Consider the following 16428-nt stretch of genomic DNA (forward strand, 5'->3'; position numbering starts at 1 on the left):
ATTTAGAGAAAGCTGGCAGAGTGGTGTACATAGATGCCCCAGGGTTTTCTGCAGATCGAATCCTATCCAAGCACCCTATTTCCTGAGGAAAGGAAGCTCAACAGGCTGTGGACTCTCTCTCAGTTTACAAGCTGTATGTTTTCTTTCCATGGAAACTGAAACTGTTGAAGATTGCTGGCCAGTGGGACAATTGGATATCCAAATGGAAAAGAACACCTTTTACCATATGCAAAAATTATCTCAAAATGGATCAAAGTTCTAGATTTTTTTTATTTTTATTTTAAATCTTCATTTTATTGAGATATATTCACATACCACGCAGTCATACAAAACAAATCGTACATTCGATTGTTCACAGTACCATTACATAGTTATGCATTCGTCACCTAAACCAATCCCTGACACCTTCATTAGCACACACACAAAAATAATAATAATTAAAGTGAAAAAGAGCAATTAAAGTAAAAAAGATCACTGAGTGCCTTTGTTTGTTTGTTTGTTTCCTTCCCCTATTTTTCTACTCATCCATCCATAAACTAGAAAAAGGGGAATGTGGTCCTTGTGGCTTTCCCAATCCCATTGTCACCCCTTATAAGCTACATTTTTATACAATTGTCTTCGAGATTCATGGGTTCTGGGTTGTAGTTTGATAGTTTCAGGTATCCACCACCAGCTACCCCAATTCATTAGAACCTAAAAAGGGTTGTCTAAATTGTGCGTAAGAGTGCCCACCAGAGTGACCTCTCGGCTCCTTTTGGAATCTCTCTGCCACTGACGCTTATTTCATTTCCTTTCACATCAGCCTTTTGGTCAGGAAGATGTTCTCCATCCCACGATGCTGGGTCTACATTCCTCCCCGGGAGTCATATTCCACGTTGCCAGGGAGATTCACTCCCCTGGGTGTCTGATTCCACGTAGGGGGGAGGGCAGTGATTTCACCTTTCAAGTTGGCTTAGGTAGAGAGAGAGGGCCACATCTGAGCAACAAAGAGGCATTCGGGAGGAGGCTCTTAGGCACAATTATAGGGAGGCCTAGCCTCTCCTTTGCAGCAACAGTCTTCCCAAGGGTAAATCCTGTGGTAGAGAGCTCAGTCCATCAAACCACCAGTCCCTTATGTCTGTGGTCATGTTAGCAACCATCGAGGTGGGCTAGGCCAATATCCCTGCATTCTCCACAGGCTCCTCAAGGGAGCTCTACATATTTTTTTCCATGTTTTTTTTGTTTTTGTTTTTTTTTAACTTTTTTCTTTTGAATCAACTGTATGAAAAATAAAAAAATAATAATTAAAAAAAAAACATACAATAAAAGAACATTTCAAAGAGACCATAACAAGGGAGTAAAAAAAAGACAACTAACCTAGGATAACTACTTTACTTCCAATATGTTCCTACTCTACCCCAAGAAAGTTACCTAATATAGCAACATTTCTGTGAATTTCTTTCTCCTGTACCCATCAGAAATTAACAGACCATAGTCATTCCTGGGCATTCCCTGAACGTTAAATTTACCCACAATAGCTTATCTGTTCTTCTTGGATTATTGTTCCCCCTTCCTTAATTGCTCTCTATTGATAGTTCCCCTGCATTCTACATTATAAACTGTTTGTTTTACATTTTTCAAAGTTCACATTAGTGGTGGCATGTAATATTTCTATTTTTGTGCCTAGCTTATTTTGCTCAGCATTATGTCTTCAAGGTTCATCCACGTTCTCATATGTTTCACGAGATCGTTCCTTCTTACTGCTGTGTAGTATTCCATTGTGTGTATATACCACATTTTATTTATCCACTCATCTGTTGAAGGACATTTGGGTTGTTTCCTTCTCTTGGCAATTGTGAATAATGCTGCTATGAACATTGGCGTGCAGATATCTGTTCATGTCACTGCTCTCCAATCTTCCAGGTATATACTGAGAAGTGCAATCGCTGGATCGAAGGGTAACTCTATATCTAGTTTTCTAAGGAACTGCCAGACTGACTTCCAGAGTGGCTGAACCATTATACAGTCCCACCAGCAATGAATAAAGAGTTCCAATTTCTCCACATCCCCTCCAGCATTTGTAGTTTCCTGTTTGTTTAATGGCAGCCATTCAAATTGGTGTGAGATGGTATCTCATTGTGGTCTTAATTTGCATCTCTCTAATAGCTAGTGAAGCGGAACATTTTTTCATGTGTTTCTTGGCCATTTGTATTTCCTCTTCAGAGAACTGTCTTTTCATATCTTTTGCCCATTTTATAATTGGGCTGTCTGTACTATTGTCATTGAGTTGTAGGATTTCTTTATATATGCAAGATATCAGTCTTTTGTGAGATACATGGTTTCCAAAAAATTTTTCCCATTGAGTTGGCTGCCTCTTTACCTTTTTGAGAAATTCCTTTGAGGTACAGAAACTTCTAAGCTTGAGGAGTTCCCATTTATCTATTTTTTCTTTTGTTGCTTGTGCTTTGGGTGTAAAGTCTAGGAAGTGGCCACCTAATACAAGGTCTTGAAGATGTTTTCCTACATTATCTTCTAGGAGTTTTATGGTGCTTTCATTTATATTGAGATCTTTGGTCCATTTTGAGTTAATTTTTGTGTAGGGTGTGAAGTAGGGGTCCTCTTTCATTCTTTTGGATATGGATATCCAACTCTCCCAGCCCCATTTGTTGAGAAGACCATTATGACCCACTTCAGTGACTTTGGGGGCCTTATCAAAGATCAGTTGGCCATAGATCTGGGGGTCTATCTCCGAATTCTCAATTCGATTCCATTCATCTATATTTCTATCTTTGTGCCAGTACCATGCTGTTTTGACAACTGTGGCTTTATAATAAGCTTCAAAGTCAGGGAGTATAAGTCCTCCCACTTGGTTTTTCTTTTTTAGAGTGTCTATAGCAATTCGAGGCATCTTCCCTTTCCAATAAATTTGATAACTAGCTTTTCCAAGTCTGCAAAGTAGGTTGTTGGAATTTTGATTGGGATTGCATTGAATCTGTAGATGAGTTTGGGTGGAATTGACATCTTAATGACATTTAGCCTTCCTATCCATTAACATGGAATATTTTTCCATCTTTTAAGTTCCCCTTCTATTTCTTTTAGTAGAGTTATGTAGTTTTCTTTGTATAGGTCTTTTACATCTTTGGTTAAGTTTATTCCTAGGTACTTGATTTTTTTAGTTGCTATTGAAAATGGTATCTTTTTCTTGAGTGTCTCTTCAGTTTGTTCATTTCTAGCATATAGAAACATTACTGACTCATGTGCATTAATCTTGTATCCTGCTACTTTGCTAAATTTGTTTATTAACACTAGTAGCTGTATCGTCGATTTCTCAGGGTTTTCCAGATATAAGATCATATCATCTGCAAACAATGACAGTTTTACTTCTTCTTTTCCAATTTGAATGCCTTTTATTTCTTTGTCTTGCTGGATTGCCCTGGCTAGCACTTCCAGCACAATGTTGAATAACAGTGGTGACAGCGGGCATCCTTGTCTTGTTCCTGATCTTAGGGAGAAGGCTTTTAGTCTCTCACCATTGAGTACTATGCTGGCTGTGGGTTTTTCATATATGCTCTTTATCATGTTGAGGAAGTTTCCTTCAATTCCTGCCTTTTGAAGTGTTTTTATCAAAAAGGGATGTTGGCTTTTGTCGAATGCTTTTTCAGCATCTATTGAGATGATCATTTGATTTTTCCCTTTCGAATTGTTAATGTGTTGTAATACATTGATTGATTTTCTTATGTTGAACCATCCTTGCATGCCTGGAATGAACCCCACTTGGTCCTGGTGTATGATTTTTTTAATGTGTCTTTGGATTCGATTTGCAAGTATTTTGTTGAGGATTTTTGCATCTATATTGTTTAGGGAGATTGGCCGGTAGTTTTCCTTTTTTGTAGCATCTTTGCCTGGTTTTGGTATTAGATTGATGTTAGCTTCATAAAATGAGTTAGGTAGTTTTCCATTTTCTTCAATGTTTTGAAAGAGTTTAAGTAAGATTGGTATCAGTTCTTTTTGGAAAGTTTGGTAGAATTCCCCTGTGAAGCCATCTGGCTCTGGGCATTTATTTGTGGGAAGCTTTTTGATGACTGATTGGATCTCTTCGCTTGTGATTGGTTGGTTGAGGTCTTCTGTTTCTTCTCTGGTCAGTCTAGGTTGTTCATATGTTTCCAGGAAATTGTCCATTTCCTCTATAGGATCCAGTTTGTTGCCATACAGTTGTTCATAGTATCCTCTTATAATTTTTTTAATTTCTTCGGGATCTGCAGTTATGTCACTTTTTTCATTCATTATTTTGTTTATATGGGTCTTCTCTCTTTTTGATTTTGTCAGTCTAGCTAGGGTCTTGTCAATCTAAAAATATGGAACACTTCATGAATTTGCGTGTCATCCTTGCGCAGGGGCCGTGCTAATCTTCTCTGTATCGTTCCAATTTTAGTATATGGGCTGCTGAAGCAAACACAAAGTTCTAGATTTGAGAGCTAAAACTATAAAACTCTTATAAGAAAACATAGAAATAAATCTTCATGACCTGAGATTTGGCAAAGGATTCTTAGGTATTACACCAAAAGCACAAGAAAAATAAAAAAGAGAAATTTGGACTTCGTCAAAATTAAAAACTTCTGTGCTTCAAAGGACACTGTCAACATAGTAAAAAAAAATAACCCATAGAATGAAAGAAAATATTTGTAAATCATGTATCTGATAAGGGACTTGTATCTAGAATATACGAAGAATTCTTACAACTCAACAACAAAAAGACAAAACCCAGTTTAAAAATGGGGAGAAGATCTGACTAGACATTTCCCCAAAGAAGATATAGAAATAGCCAATAAGGATGTGAAATGATTCTCAAGATCATTAGTCATCAGGTAAATGCAAATCAAAACTGATGATATACCCACCAGAATGGCTGTAAACAGAAGGATAGCACAAGTGTTGGTGAGGATATGGAGAAACTGAGACATTCTTTTACTGCTGGGGAAATGTAAACTAGTCTGCACAGTTCCTCAAAAAGTTAGAATTACCGTAAGGCCCAGCAGTTCTGCTCTTTCATATAGACCCAGGAGAATTGAAAATATACTTCACTCAAAAACTTGTACATGAATTGTCACAGCAATGTTATTCATAATAGATTAAAAGAAAAAAAAAAAGGTAGAAACAACCCAAGTGTCTGTCAATGGATAACAAGGTGGCTACAACATGGATAAACCTTGAAGAGACCTTATGCTAAGTGAAAGAAGCCAGACATCAAAAAGCTATATATTGTTTGATTTCATTGATATGAAATGTCCAGAATAGGAAAATCCACAAAGACAGAAAATAGATTAGTCACTGCCAGAGGCTGGGGGTTAGGGGGTGGAGGGTGCTGGGTGGGAGGGAAGAAGGGGAAGAAGGAATGGGGAGTGACTGCTGATGGGTATAGAGTTTCTTTTGGGGATGATGAAAACATTTTGGAATTAGATCATGGTGAGGGTTGCACAACCTTATGAGTAGTCTAAAAAAGAACACATGAAATTGTGTGCTTTGAAAGGGTGAATTTTATGTTACATGAATTAAAATTTTAAAGAAAGGAAAAAAAATCTTTGGGCCTCAGGATAAGACAGCAAAATAATAAGCACAAACCCTGTCCAGATATGTAATGTTCTTGCCTTGTTTTTGATGAACCTGCAGACCCTCTGTCTCAGAAAATAACTCTTCCTTGAGCCCCTTGAGTGCCCCACTCTATCTCCTTGGTGCCTTTCCTAAGACACCCAAGACCTCGTCATGATTCTAGCAAGTGAAGGGTTAATACCTGGACAGCCTCAGAACTCTGTTTCAGCATTTTGTCTGACATCCCGGCTGATTGGTCAGTGCTCTATACAGTATTAAATAGTTTGAATTGTCACTAACATGGACAAGGGCAAGCTCATTTGGGGGATGGGCAACTCACCTTTACTCCCTTCAGGTACAACAGTTTCTCAGTCTTTCCTCTGTGTTTATGACAGCTTTTGTAATCCTAAAGACCATGTGGTTCACTCCCAAAGCAATAATCAGCTCACAATTTTTAATAGTGTGAAGGGGATATACAGAGTATGGCGTTACTTATTAATATCCACCTTCAGTCTATCACTTCCCTTATACTTTGCATATCTTTTGGTGTATCTCTGTTCCCAGCTTCCTCCTACGCTAGCAAAATGTCTGTTCTCCTTTAGTGCCTCCCTTCTTTCTCCCAAATCTGCGTTTCAAAAGTATATATAGAGTATAGCTATAGATAATCTAATAATAGATACTGCCAGGATCCTGCTTATTAGGAGAGAAGAGGGCTAAAAGCACTTACTCAGGAAAAGTTTTTCCATCACATCTTAGTTGCCTTTATTCATCTGCAACCTGATTCTTTTAGACTATTATTAATTCATCCAACCTACAAATATTTAATGAATATTGATGACATGAGAAGAAATGTGATAAGGCCCCCAAATCCACTGAACTGGGGTGGAATAGGTTCTTCAACAAATGTGGCTAGGAGAACTGGATATCCATATCCAAAAGAATGAAAGAGGACCCCTACCTCATACCCAATATAAAAATTAATTCCAAGTGGATCAAAGACCTCAACATAAGAGACAGTACCATAAAACTCCTAAAAGATAATGTAGGGAAACATCTTTAAGGCCTAGTACTAGGAGGTTGCTTTAAGAGCATAAGCAACAAAAGAAAAAATAGATAAATGGGAGTCCTCAAAATCAAAAGCTTCTGTACCTCAAAGAACTTTGTTAAAAAGGTGAAGAGGCAGCCAACTCAATGGGAAAAAATATTTGGAAACCATATATCTGATAAGAGACTGATACCCAGCAAGAATAAAGAAATCCTACAATTCAAGAACAGTAATACAAACAGCCCAATTATAAAGTGGGCAAAAGATATGAAAAGACATTTTTCTGAAGAGGAAATACAAATGGCTAAAAAACACATCAAAAAATGTTCACTGTCGCTAGCTATTAGGGAAATGCAAATCAAAGCCAAAATGAGATATCATCTCACACCAATAAGAATGGCTGCCATTAAGCAAACAGGAAAGTACAAATGCTGGAGAGGTTGTGGAGAAATTGGAACTCTTATTCATTGCTGGTGGGAATGTGTAAAGGTATAGCCAATGTGGAAGACAGTTTGGTGGTTCCTCAGAAAACTAGATACTGAGTTACACTATTGTGCCAGTTTGAATGTATTATGTCCCCCTAAATGCCATTAGCTTTGATGCAATCTTGTGTGGGCAGACCTATTAGTGTTGATTAGATTGTAATTCTTTGATCGAGTGTTTCCATGGAGATGTGACCCACCCAATTGTAGGTCATAACTCTGATTAGATCATTTCCATGGAAGCGTGGCCCTGCTCATTCAGCATGGGCCTTGATTAGTTCACTGGAGCCCTATAAAAGCTCAGACAGAAGGAACAAGCTTGCTACAGCCAAGAGGGACACTTGAAGAATGCATAGCTGAGAGAGTAGCTGCAGCTGAGAGACAGTTTGAAGACAGCTGTTGAAGAGAGGACAAACACCCCAAGAGCAACTGAGAGTGACATTTTGAAGAGGAGCTGAAGCCTAGAGAGGAATGTCCTGGGAGAAAGCCATTTTAAACCCAGAACTTCGGAGCAGATGCCAGCCACGTGCCTTCCTAGCTAACAGAGGTTTTCCAGACACCATTGGTCATCCTCCAGTGAAGGTACCCGATTGCTGATGTGTTACCTTGGACACTTTATGGCCTTAAGACTGTAACTGTGTAACCAAATAAACCCCCTTTTATAAAAGTCAATCCGTTTCTGGTGTTTTGCATTCTGGCAGCATTAGCAAACTAAAACACCTATGATTTGGCAATTTCACTTCTTGGCATATACCCAGGAGGTCTGAAAGCAGTGACACGAACAGACATTTGCACACTGATGTTCATAGTAGCATTGTTCACAATTGCCAAAAGATGGAAACAAAGTGTCCTTCAACAGAAGAGTGGATAAACAAAATGTATATACATACAATGGAATACTATGCAGCAGTAAGAAGGAACAATGTCCTGGAACATATGACAATATGGATGAACCTTGAAAACATAATGCTGACTGAAATAAGTCAGACACAAAAGGAGAGATATTGTATGCTACCACTACTGTGAATTTCCTGAACAATGTAAAATCAGTGTCTTATAATGAAGAATATAGAGAACCTAGAGATAGAGAAAAGCTAGTGAAGGGGGAATGATAACCTAATATATACAGACATGTTAACGAGTGTGAACGTAAAGGTATGGGAATGGACAGGAGTGATGGTTGTTTGTTAATAGGATTATAAGTATTGGAGCTGCATTGAAGGCAATCATGATTGAAAGTGGTTGTTTAAAGGCATATATCCCACAGATTAGCATTATGAATATAAATAAGTGTTTACCTGATATACTTCTAAGGTGTATGACACTGGTACAAAGAGTTAACAACAGAGTAGTGTATGGGAAAAACTACCTGTTGCATATTATAGACTATATTTAATAGGAATACCTTACCAGTACTACACTAATACTTAGGATGAATATTCAGGAGCTGATAAGGGTATTTGAGGTGTTTTGTGTTATGATAATTGTTTAAAATTGAGAATGTTGATGATTGTACAACTAAGTGAAGATAATGTGAGACACTGATTGTTTGCCTTGGACAGAATATATGCTATATGAAATTAGGAACCCCTTACTTAGTAAGTCAAGCCCTCGATCTTGAGGCTTGCTCTTATGAAATTTATGACTAAAAAGGAGACTAAGCCTTCCTATTATTATGCCTACGAGGCACCTCCAGAGAACCTCTTTTGTTGTTCAGATGTGGCCTTTTTTTCTCTAAGCCCAACTCTACAAATAAATTCATTAACCTGCCCCCTACGTGATACATGACTCCCAAGGGAGTGAATCTCCCTGATGATGTGGGACATGACTCCCAGGAATGAGCCTGGCCCTGGCATTGAGGGATTAAAAATGCCTTCTTGACCAAAACTGTGAAAAGAAAGGTAACAAAATAAGGTTACAGTGGCTAAGAGATTGCAAATAGAGTCGAGCGAGCAGCTATCCTGGAGGTTACTCTTATGCGAATAGCCCAAATGGCCACAGTATGCCGAGCCCTGACCAACAGTAGTCCCGAAATACCTGGTGCCTATTTGAGACCCTGTAAAAGTTTCACTCACTAAGTTTATTTTTCAGAAACTTGAATCTTCCAGAGTGTTCCTATGCCAGATAAGTCCCAAAACGCGGAGGTTTTCCCCATAATGTCGACACCCCTTTTCAACATGAACAGTTTAGGGTGGTCATTGCCTAGACAGCCTTGAAGATCAAAAAAGTGATTAAACGAGAGGAGAGGTAGCGACAGACAAGATATGATTTTAAAAAAGATTACCAATACTGATCTCTAGATAATTTTTTTTAGTTGCTAGGGTATTAGAATATCTAGAAGGCAATAACAGAAGTGGTGGAACTGTAACCTATAACATTCTTTGAAATTTGCTCTATAGCTACTTATTAAATTGCACTTTGAAAGTTATCGCCTTTCTGTATCTATGTTATTTTTCACAGTAAAGAAATAACAGAAACTGTGGAACTGTAACCCATAACATTCTTTGAAATTTGCTTGTTAAATAGTACTTTGAAAAAGTTATCACTGTTCTGTATATAAGTCGTATTTCACAATAAAAAATGTAAAAAAAAGAAAAAGAGAAGAAAAAGTAGGAGAAGAAATGAAGGCTGAAACCTGAGATTGGAAAAGAAGGGGTATATGTCCAGTTCTCAGGCAGGAGTGACAGCCGTCTGGCTGACCTGGGGCATAACCTGGAGTGGGCAGAGGGGTGTCCAAAGAATTTTGAGTGTGTAGATCAGAGAAGTCAAGTCTCTCATCAGGCAGGTCCAGAAATAAGTTTGATGCTTAGAATGAATGATGAAAGCCTCAGGAGGGTTAATACTGGAGTGGGACGGGAGATAAGAAAGAAAGGAGATTGAGAGGGTGGAGACTTCTGTGTGGATAGGGTGTGGATGTGTAAAACTTTGCCTACAGGAAATGAGCTCTGTACTGTAGGATAGTTTTGTTTGAGTCTTAGAACCATAGGCCTATTCCAACTCTAAGGGGTATACCAAATCCGCATTCCATTACCCAGGAGCCAAACCCAGAACCCTGGGGAGCAAAAGTCTAGACCGGGCTCCTCCCAGTTTTGGCTGTGGCTGGCCTTTTGGTTAAAGATGACCTGTGATGGGCAAGCTGAGGACTAGAGCTGTTGTATTTGGAAGGTGGTAGCCCCACATCTTCTCCAATTGAGAAGCCCAAAGTCCCAATGGAAAAAAAGCAAACTGGAGTTGCCTTGGAAGTACATATTTTTCCATGTCAAACTGAAACTGCTGCCCATCTCTGCCAGACTATAATAATTGAACAAGGCCACAGTTGGAGGGAGGGGGGCAGATGGGAAGGAAAGACAGGTCTTTATTGGTGAGGCCAAGTAAAGTATTTTCATGGTCAACTAGCAAATATTACAATTGCATGTCAGTTGCCAACATTTAATATTCACTATCTGTCATTTTCTTGTTTCTAGCCATTATCTTAAATTAGATCAAGTTTTTATTAGCTTAGTTTTGTTTGTAATTTACGTCTTGAGATACACAAAAACTTAATAGACATTGTTTTGGGGAAGGGAAAGTGGATGAGCTGAGGGACAGAGGTAAAAAAGATATTTTGTACAGCATATACTCTTTTATATATTTTGAATTTTGTATCATGTGTATGTATTACTTATTAAGAATAAAATCAATTGATTAAATTTTTAAAACCTATAGCTTGACTTCTTTAGCATTTAATTTCCTAAATGAAAAAAATACTGATATGCAATTCTCCCTATCCCAAATTCCACCAATAATTTGTTTTTATTTTAATTCCTTCTAAAAGAAACTGTTTTTTCTTTCTCCAGGATGAGCTGAAATTAATTGAAAAACAAGGGGTCACACTGCTGTCGTGCATCCAAGAACCAGCAACCAAAAATCCTACCAGCAAACTCAATCCCAATGAACTTGAGAATGTAGCTACCGTGGCAAGGTGAGTGAAAGAAATAGATTGTGCTTTTTCTGGAGATGATATGTAGAACTGAAACAATCAAGAACAGACTGCAACAGCTAGTGTTTGAGTCTTGTGGGGCCAAGAAAGAATAATATTTGAAACAACCAGTGGAGAAAAATGGCCACCCTCTGGTACCCATCTGCAGAGATCTTTTTATGAGAATTTCATGCCCTCCTCTTATGATATGCTCTCATCCCAGGGAGTCAAGGGAAGTGGTAGTGTTTCTTGAGTTTCATTTACAAATACCATTTTGGCTGGGGACTTGGCTTTACATACCTGTTGTCTCAGGTGGAAAAAAAAGATGCAAAGGTAAGGTCCCGTGGGGCACCTTTTAAAGTGCAGCAGCTGCATCCAAAGTGAAATTTCTGCCTAGCACTGAGGGTGTCCTTATTGAAAAACGGGAAGTATGGGTTCAGGTGAACCATAAGAAAGTCATATCTGAATCTGACTTTCATAATAAGGAGAATACCACAATTAATAGCATCGACTGAAACATAGGTGTAATCCACATTAGGTCTTTGCGGACTTTTGTGGAAATGAATGCTAACACAATGGTTGCTTTCTCATTCGTTCTTGACAGATTGTTGGTGCAGTTGGATGAAACAGAAAGAGCCTTTAGTCAGTTTTGGTCTGAGCATCACTTGAAGCTTAACCAGTGCTTACAACTGCAGCACTTTGAGCACAATTTTTGTGAGGTATTATTTTCTGGTTTAATAGAACTTCCTTTTCTGGCATAGTGAGCCCTGGTTCTCTCTTACTCCTTGCACTCTTTGGTATTGGGCTTCTCTCTTCTTAATCCAGCTTCTTTTTTTATATCCTTGCTTCTTCACAGAGCCCTTCTTCTCACTTTTTCAGTGAGGTAGCAGTGTTCTAGAATCCCATTTTCTTGTTGGCATACATGGCAATTTCGGTCATGGTTTATTTTCCCTTTTGATTGATAGTCTGTCAAATGTAGCTCTAGTCTACAGGTGCCTCTGCATCCCTAGCTTAATCTGAAAGATAATAAGCTGGAAAAAATGTAAATATAGAAGTATACATATCCTGAATCCTTTTTGGATTTGGGAGTTTTCTTACAGCAGAACATACCTATACCTCCAGATAGGTGCTCACTGGTTTATTTCTGGACTGCTCTAATTTTTCTTGTAGGTTAAGCTTGCCCTGGAAAATCTGCTGGAAGAACAAGTAGAGTTTACAGACATTGGGGACAGTGTGATGCACATGGAACAACTTCTTAAGAAACACAAGACACTGGAGGAAAAAGGCCAGGTGTGCTTTTTGATATACTTGAGTGTACTGGGAAGGAAGTCATTGTGGACGGTGACAGGTCATGTCCACCCATTACTGTTGCAGGTTTGCTAAAGGACCCAGCAATGCCCAAATTCTGCCCTTCTAATCACTCCCCATCCCTTCCCCAGATCGCTTAGGAGATATGTACATAAATAACCCTAATGAATAATACAGCCAATGCAGAGCTCTATTAAAGCTATCTGAGCCTATAGGTGAGGCTGGAGGCCTGAGTGGGTGAGAGTGTGGGGCCCGGCCTGCCCTCTCTTGGAGTCAGCAGTACAAGTGGAGGAGCAGTGGGGGGAGAGGGTCATATCAGTGACCCCAGATCTCACCAATCATCTTAGAACTCCTCCCTGTGGCCCTAGATGGGCCAGGGAAGGGGGAAGGAGTCGGAGGTGGTAAGGAGCGGAAACTTTAAAAGGGGAAACTGATAAAAAAAAAAACAAACAAACAAAGTAGTTTTTAACTGGAGCAAGACACAAAGTGGGAAATGGGTCCATCTTATGTCTGTCGCTGCACAGTATTGGCAAAGCTTTATATTTCCTCATGCCCTAAGAATTGTATACATCAAGCTTATAAAAGTATATGTGTTTCCTAGTTCCCATACTTGAATGAAACAGTTTCCTAGATCTGCATGTGAGTTCTTCATTTAGGAGTGATTCTATTTTAAGTCCTTACAAATTTTGTTTATTACAAATTAAGACATCTGAGTCATCTCTTTCCAACTAGGTTCCTTGTCTGCTTTCTTTAATTAGGTTCTCTGTTTTTGTCTCTTGGGGACCAATTCCTCTGTGGTTAGCGCTTCCTCTCTAAGCTGATCTAAAGGCGTGTTCCCCGGATGATAATTTTGCAGTACTAAAGATTTGCTTCTTGAAGTTTATCTTCTGGCGCAGCATAGGTGCAACCTGAGTGAGAACTTATTAGAAATCTCCTGTGTTCTGGTTTGCTAATGCTGCCATTATGCAAAATACCAGAAATGGATTGCTTTTTTTTTTTAATTAATTCAGTTTTATTGAAATATATTCACATACCATACAGTCATCCATGGTGTACAATCAGCTGTTCACAGTACCATCATATAGTTATATATTCATCACCACAATCTATTTCTGAACATTTTCCTTACATTAGAAAGAGTCAGAATAAGAATAAAAAATAAAAGTAAAAAAGAACACCCAACTCATCCCCCCCGTCCCACCCTATTTTTCATTTAGTTTTTTGTCCCCATTTTTCTACTTATCCATCCATAAACTAGATAAACAGAGTGCAATCCACAAGGTTTTCACAATCACACTGTCACCCCTTGTAATCTGCATTGTTATACAGTCGTCTTCAGGAGTCCAGACTACTGGGGTTAGAGTTTGATAGTTTCAGGTATTTACTTCTAGCTATCCCAGTACATTAAAACCTAAGAGGTGTTATCTATATAGTGCATAAGAATGTCCACCAGAGTGACCTCTCGACTCCATTTGAAATTTCTCAGCCACTAAAAGTATTTCGTCTCATTTTGCATCCCCCTTTTGGTCAAGAAGATATACTCAATCCCACGATACCAGGTCCATATTCATTGGATTGGCTTTTATAAAGGGGGTTTATTTGGTTACAAATTACAGTTCTAAGGCCATAAAAGTGTCCAAACTAAGGCATCAGTGAGAAGATACCTTCACTGAAGAACTACCGATGGCATCTGGAACACTCTGTCAGCTGGGAAGGTACATGGTTGATGTCTGCTTGTCCTTTGCTCAGATGTTGTGTTTCAAAATGGCTTTCTCCAAAATATCCCTGGGCTTGTCGCTCTTAGCCTTTTCAGCTCCTGTGCATCTAACCATCTGGGGGTCCTCTCTTAGTTTCTCCAGAGCAGACTCTGGGCTAGCATCTCTTAGCTTAGCATCTCCAAAAGTCCTTCTGTCTGCATCTTCAAGTATCAGTTTTCAATGTCCTTCTCCAAAATGCCTCTCTCAGCTGCTCTCCAAAATGTCCCTCTCTTATAGGACTCCAGTGATTTAATGAAGACCCACCTGAATGGATGGGGCCCACATCTCTATGGAGATAATTTGATCAAAGGTCTAGCCCATAGTTGATTAAATCAAATCTCCATAGAAACACTCAATCAAAAGATTAATGTCTGCCCTCACAAGATTGAATCAAAAAAATATAACTTTTAGGGGGACATAATGTATCCAAACTGGCACATCCAGCCCCATCTCAGAATCAGAATCTGCATTTGAATGAGAACCACTGGTGACTGATACGCACATTACAGTTAGAGACACCCCCTTCCTGAAGGTTCCATAAGAGATGTAAACCAAAACCACAGGACTCTAAGAGCTGTCAGTTGTGGCTTCTGAACTAGAGAGCTTCTGCACAGGTACAAACCCATGAACCTGCTTGTGTACCTAAAATCTCACCCAGGAATCCCATCCTTCCCTAGTGAGCACTCTCTGTTATCTGACAGGGAGATGATCATTTCAGAGCTAAACTTAGTGCTGAAGGCACATGAGCATCAGAGACATTTATCAAACAATGGAAAACTTGAATATCATATTGATGATGGTATTAGCAGATTCTCCATGACAGCCCCAATTTTTTGTCATATTAATTTTTTCAATAAAACTCACCATTAAATGTAGACACCATTTAGTTTTATGTATTTTTCTTTACATAAATGCATATATTAGGGAAGATGCGTCATCAAGCACTGTACATTTATTTCTGATTCAAAAAATATGTTCCTGGCATATATATATATATGAAGGAAACTACTGACCCACCAAGAGGGTGAATATTCATCAACAAGGATTCTTTGTCCTAGCTTCTGTGGATATGTTGGTGAACCAGATGGTCAAACTGTCCCGGAGCTTGAGAGAGACGTAGGTAGTTAAGAAGTAATCAATCATGGTGATGAATGCACAATTTCGTGATGACACTGTGAGCCACTGATTGTATACTCTGGATGGATTGTAAGGTGTGTGAATATATCTTAATAAAATTGCATTTAAAATAAAAAAATTTTGTGTTAAAATTTTTTTAAAATAATCAAATAAATAATAACATCAGATAGTGACAGGTGGTATGGAGAAAACAAGAAGCTATCAAAGAAAGTCACTGGACGTGCTACTCTAGCTGGTTGGGTCAGGAAAGGCCTCCCTGAGAAGGTGACTTTTGATCCGAAAGCTGGAGAGCTGTGCAGAGATTTGGAGAAGAGCCTTCAAGGCAGAGAGCTTCAAGTACAAAGGTCTTGAGGTGGGAATGAGGTTGGTGAGTTCAGGGAATGGAGCTAGAGTGTGGTGGGTCAGGAGGAGGTGAGGTGGGAGAGGTGCCAGATCATGTTGGCTCTGGAGTCTTTGATGAGGAGTTTGGTTTTATTCCTGGTGGAACAGGAAGCCATTGAGGGTGCTCTAGGTTGTGTTTTGATGAGTGGTGATGGATCTGCATGACAGCTCCACGTTCTCTCTCCTGCTCCTCTCCTTGGACCTATGGTCTTTCATACATACTTGAAAGATTTCTGATTGGAGCTAGGGGTGAAATCTGTGGTCAGGAGATACAGGAAAGCTTTGTGAACCATGACCCATCTTTTGTGGATGATGTCCTTGAACCAGATGGACTAACCTGCTGCAGATGATCCATGGAACCCAGGTCCATTAATTTTATCCATTGTATGCCTTGCTTATCATATTGTGTGTATATGTTTTTCAAAAATTTTTAACTCATTTTCTAACATATGTGGTAAACCCATTCCTCTGCCTTTGGGTGAATCAAACAGCTTTCTCACCATAACTGGGTGAGATTTCTAAGAGGCATTGTTTCCTCAGATGATAAGGGTTTGGCTAGTCTTTCCATTTGTCCTGTCAATTGTGGAAGGAACCAAGGTGGTATCTGGCCAGAATCCACCAAACACCTGCTTAGGGTTTGTCCTTCACTTTTCACTCAGGAGTCACCTTCCTTCCTGCCATAGCCACTCAGTATTCTCTGGGTTATTGCCAACTTCCATATTCTATGCAGTGATATTATCCTCATGGTAACTTTTGGGACAACACACTAACCAGACTTCATTGCACGCTAATTGA

General features: G+C 39.1%; 1 protein-coding gene and 1 non-coding gene across 6 annotated transcripts in view; one reads left to right on the top strand and one right to left on the bottom strand.

The window, feature by feature from the left end:
- The window catches only part of MCF2L2 (MCF.2 cell line derived transforming sequence-like 2), a 337731-nt gene that overhangs the window by 135633 nt on the left and 185670 nt on the right, over positions 1–16428 (top strand). For all 5 annotated transcript variants that reach the window (XM_037839691.1, XM_037839680.1, XM_037839694.1 and 2 more), the window contains 3 exons: positions 10929–11053; positions 11655–11769; positions 12221–12340. In XM_037839691.1, the coding sequence (XP_037695619.1) occupies positions 10929–11053; positions 11655–11769; positions 12221–12340 (360 nt within the window). The remainder of the gene's footprint in view (positions 1–10928; positions 11054–11654; positions 11770–12220; positions 12341–16428) is intronic.
- Positions 4329–4435, bottom strand: LOC119510833. Its single transcript, XR_005212041.1, has one exon. It is a non-coding gene; the product is annotated as a U6 spliceosomal RNA (small nuclear RNA).

This window comes from Choloepus didactylus, chromosome 1 (assembly GCF_015220235.1).
Source record: "Choloepus didactylus isolate mChoDid1 chromosome 1, mChoDid1.pri, whole genome shotgun sequence".
NCBI lineage: Eukaryota > Metazoa > Chordata > Mammalia > Pilosa > Megalonychidae > Choloepus > Choloepus didactylus.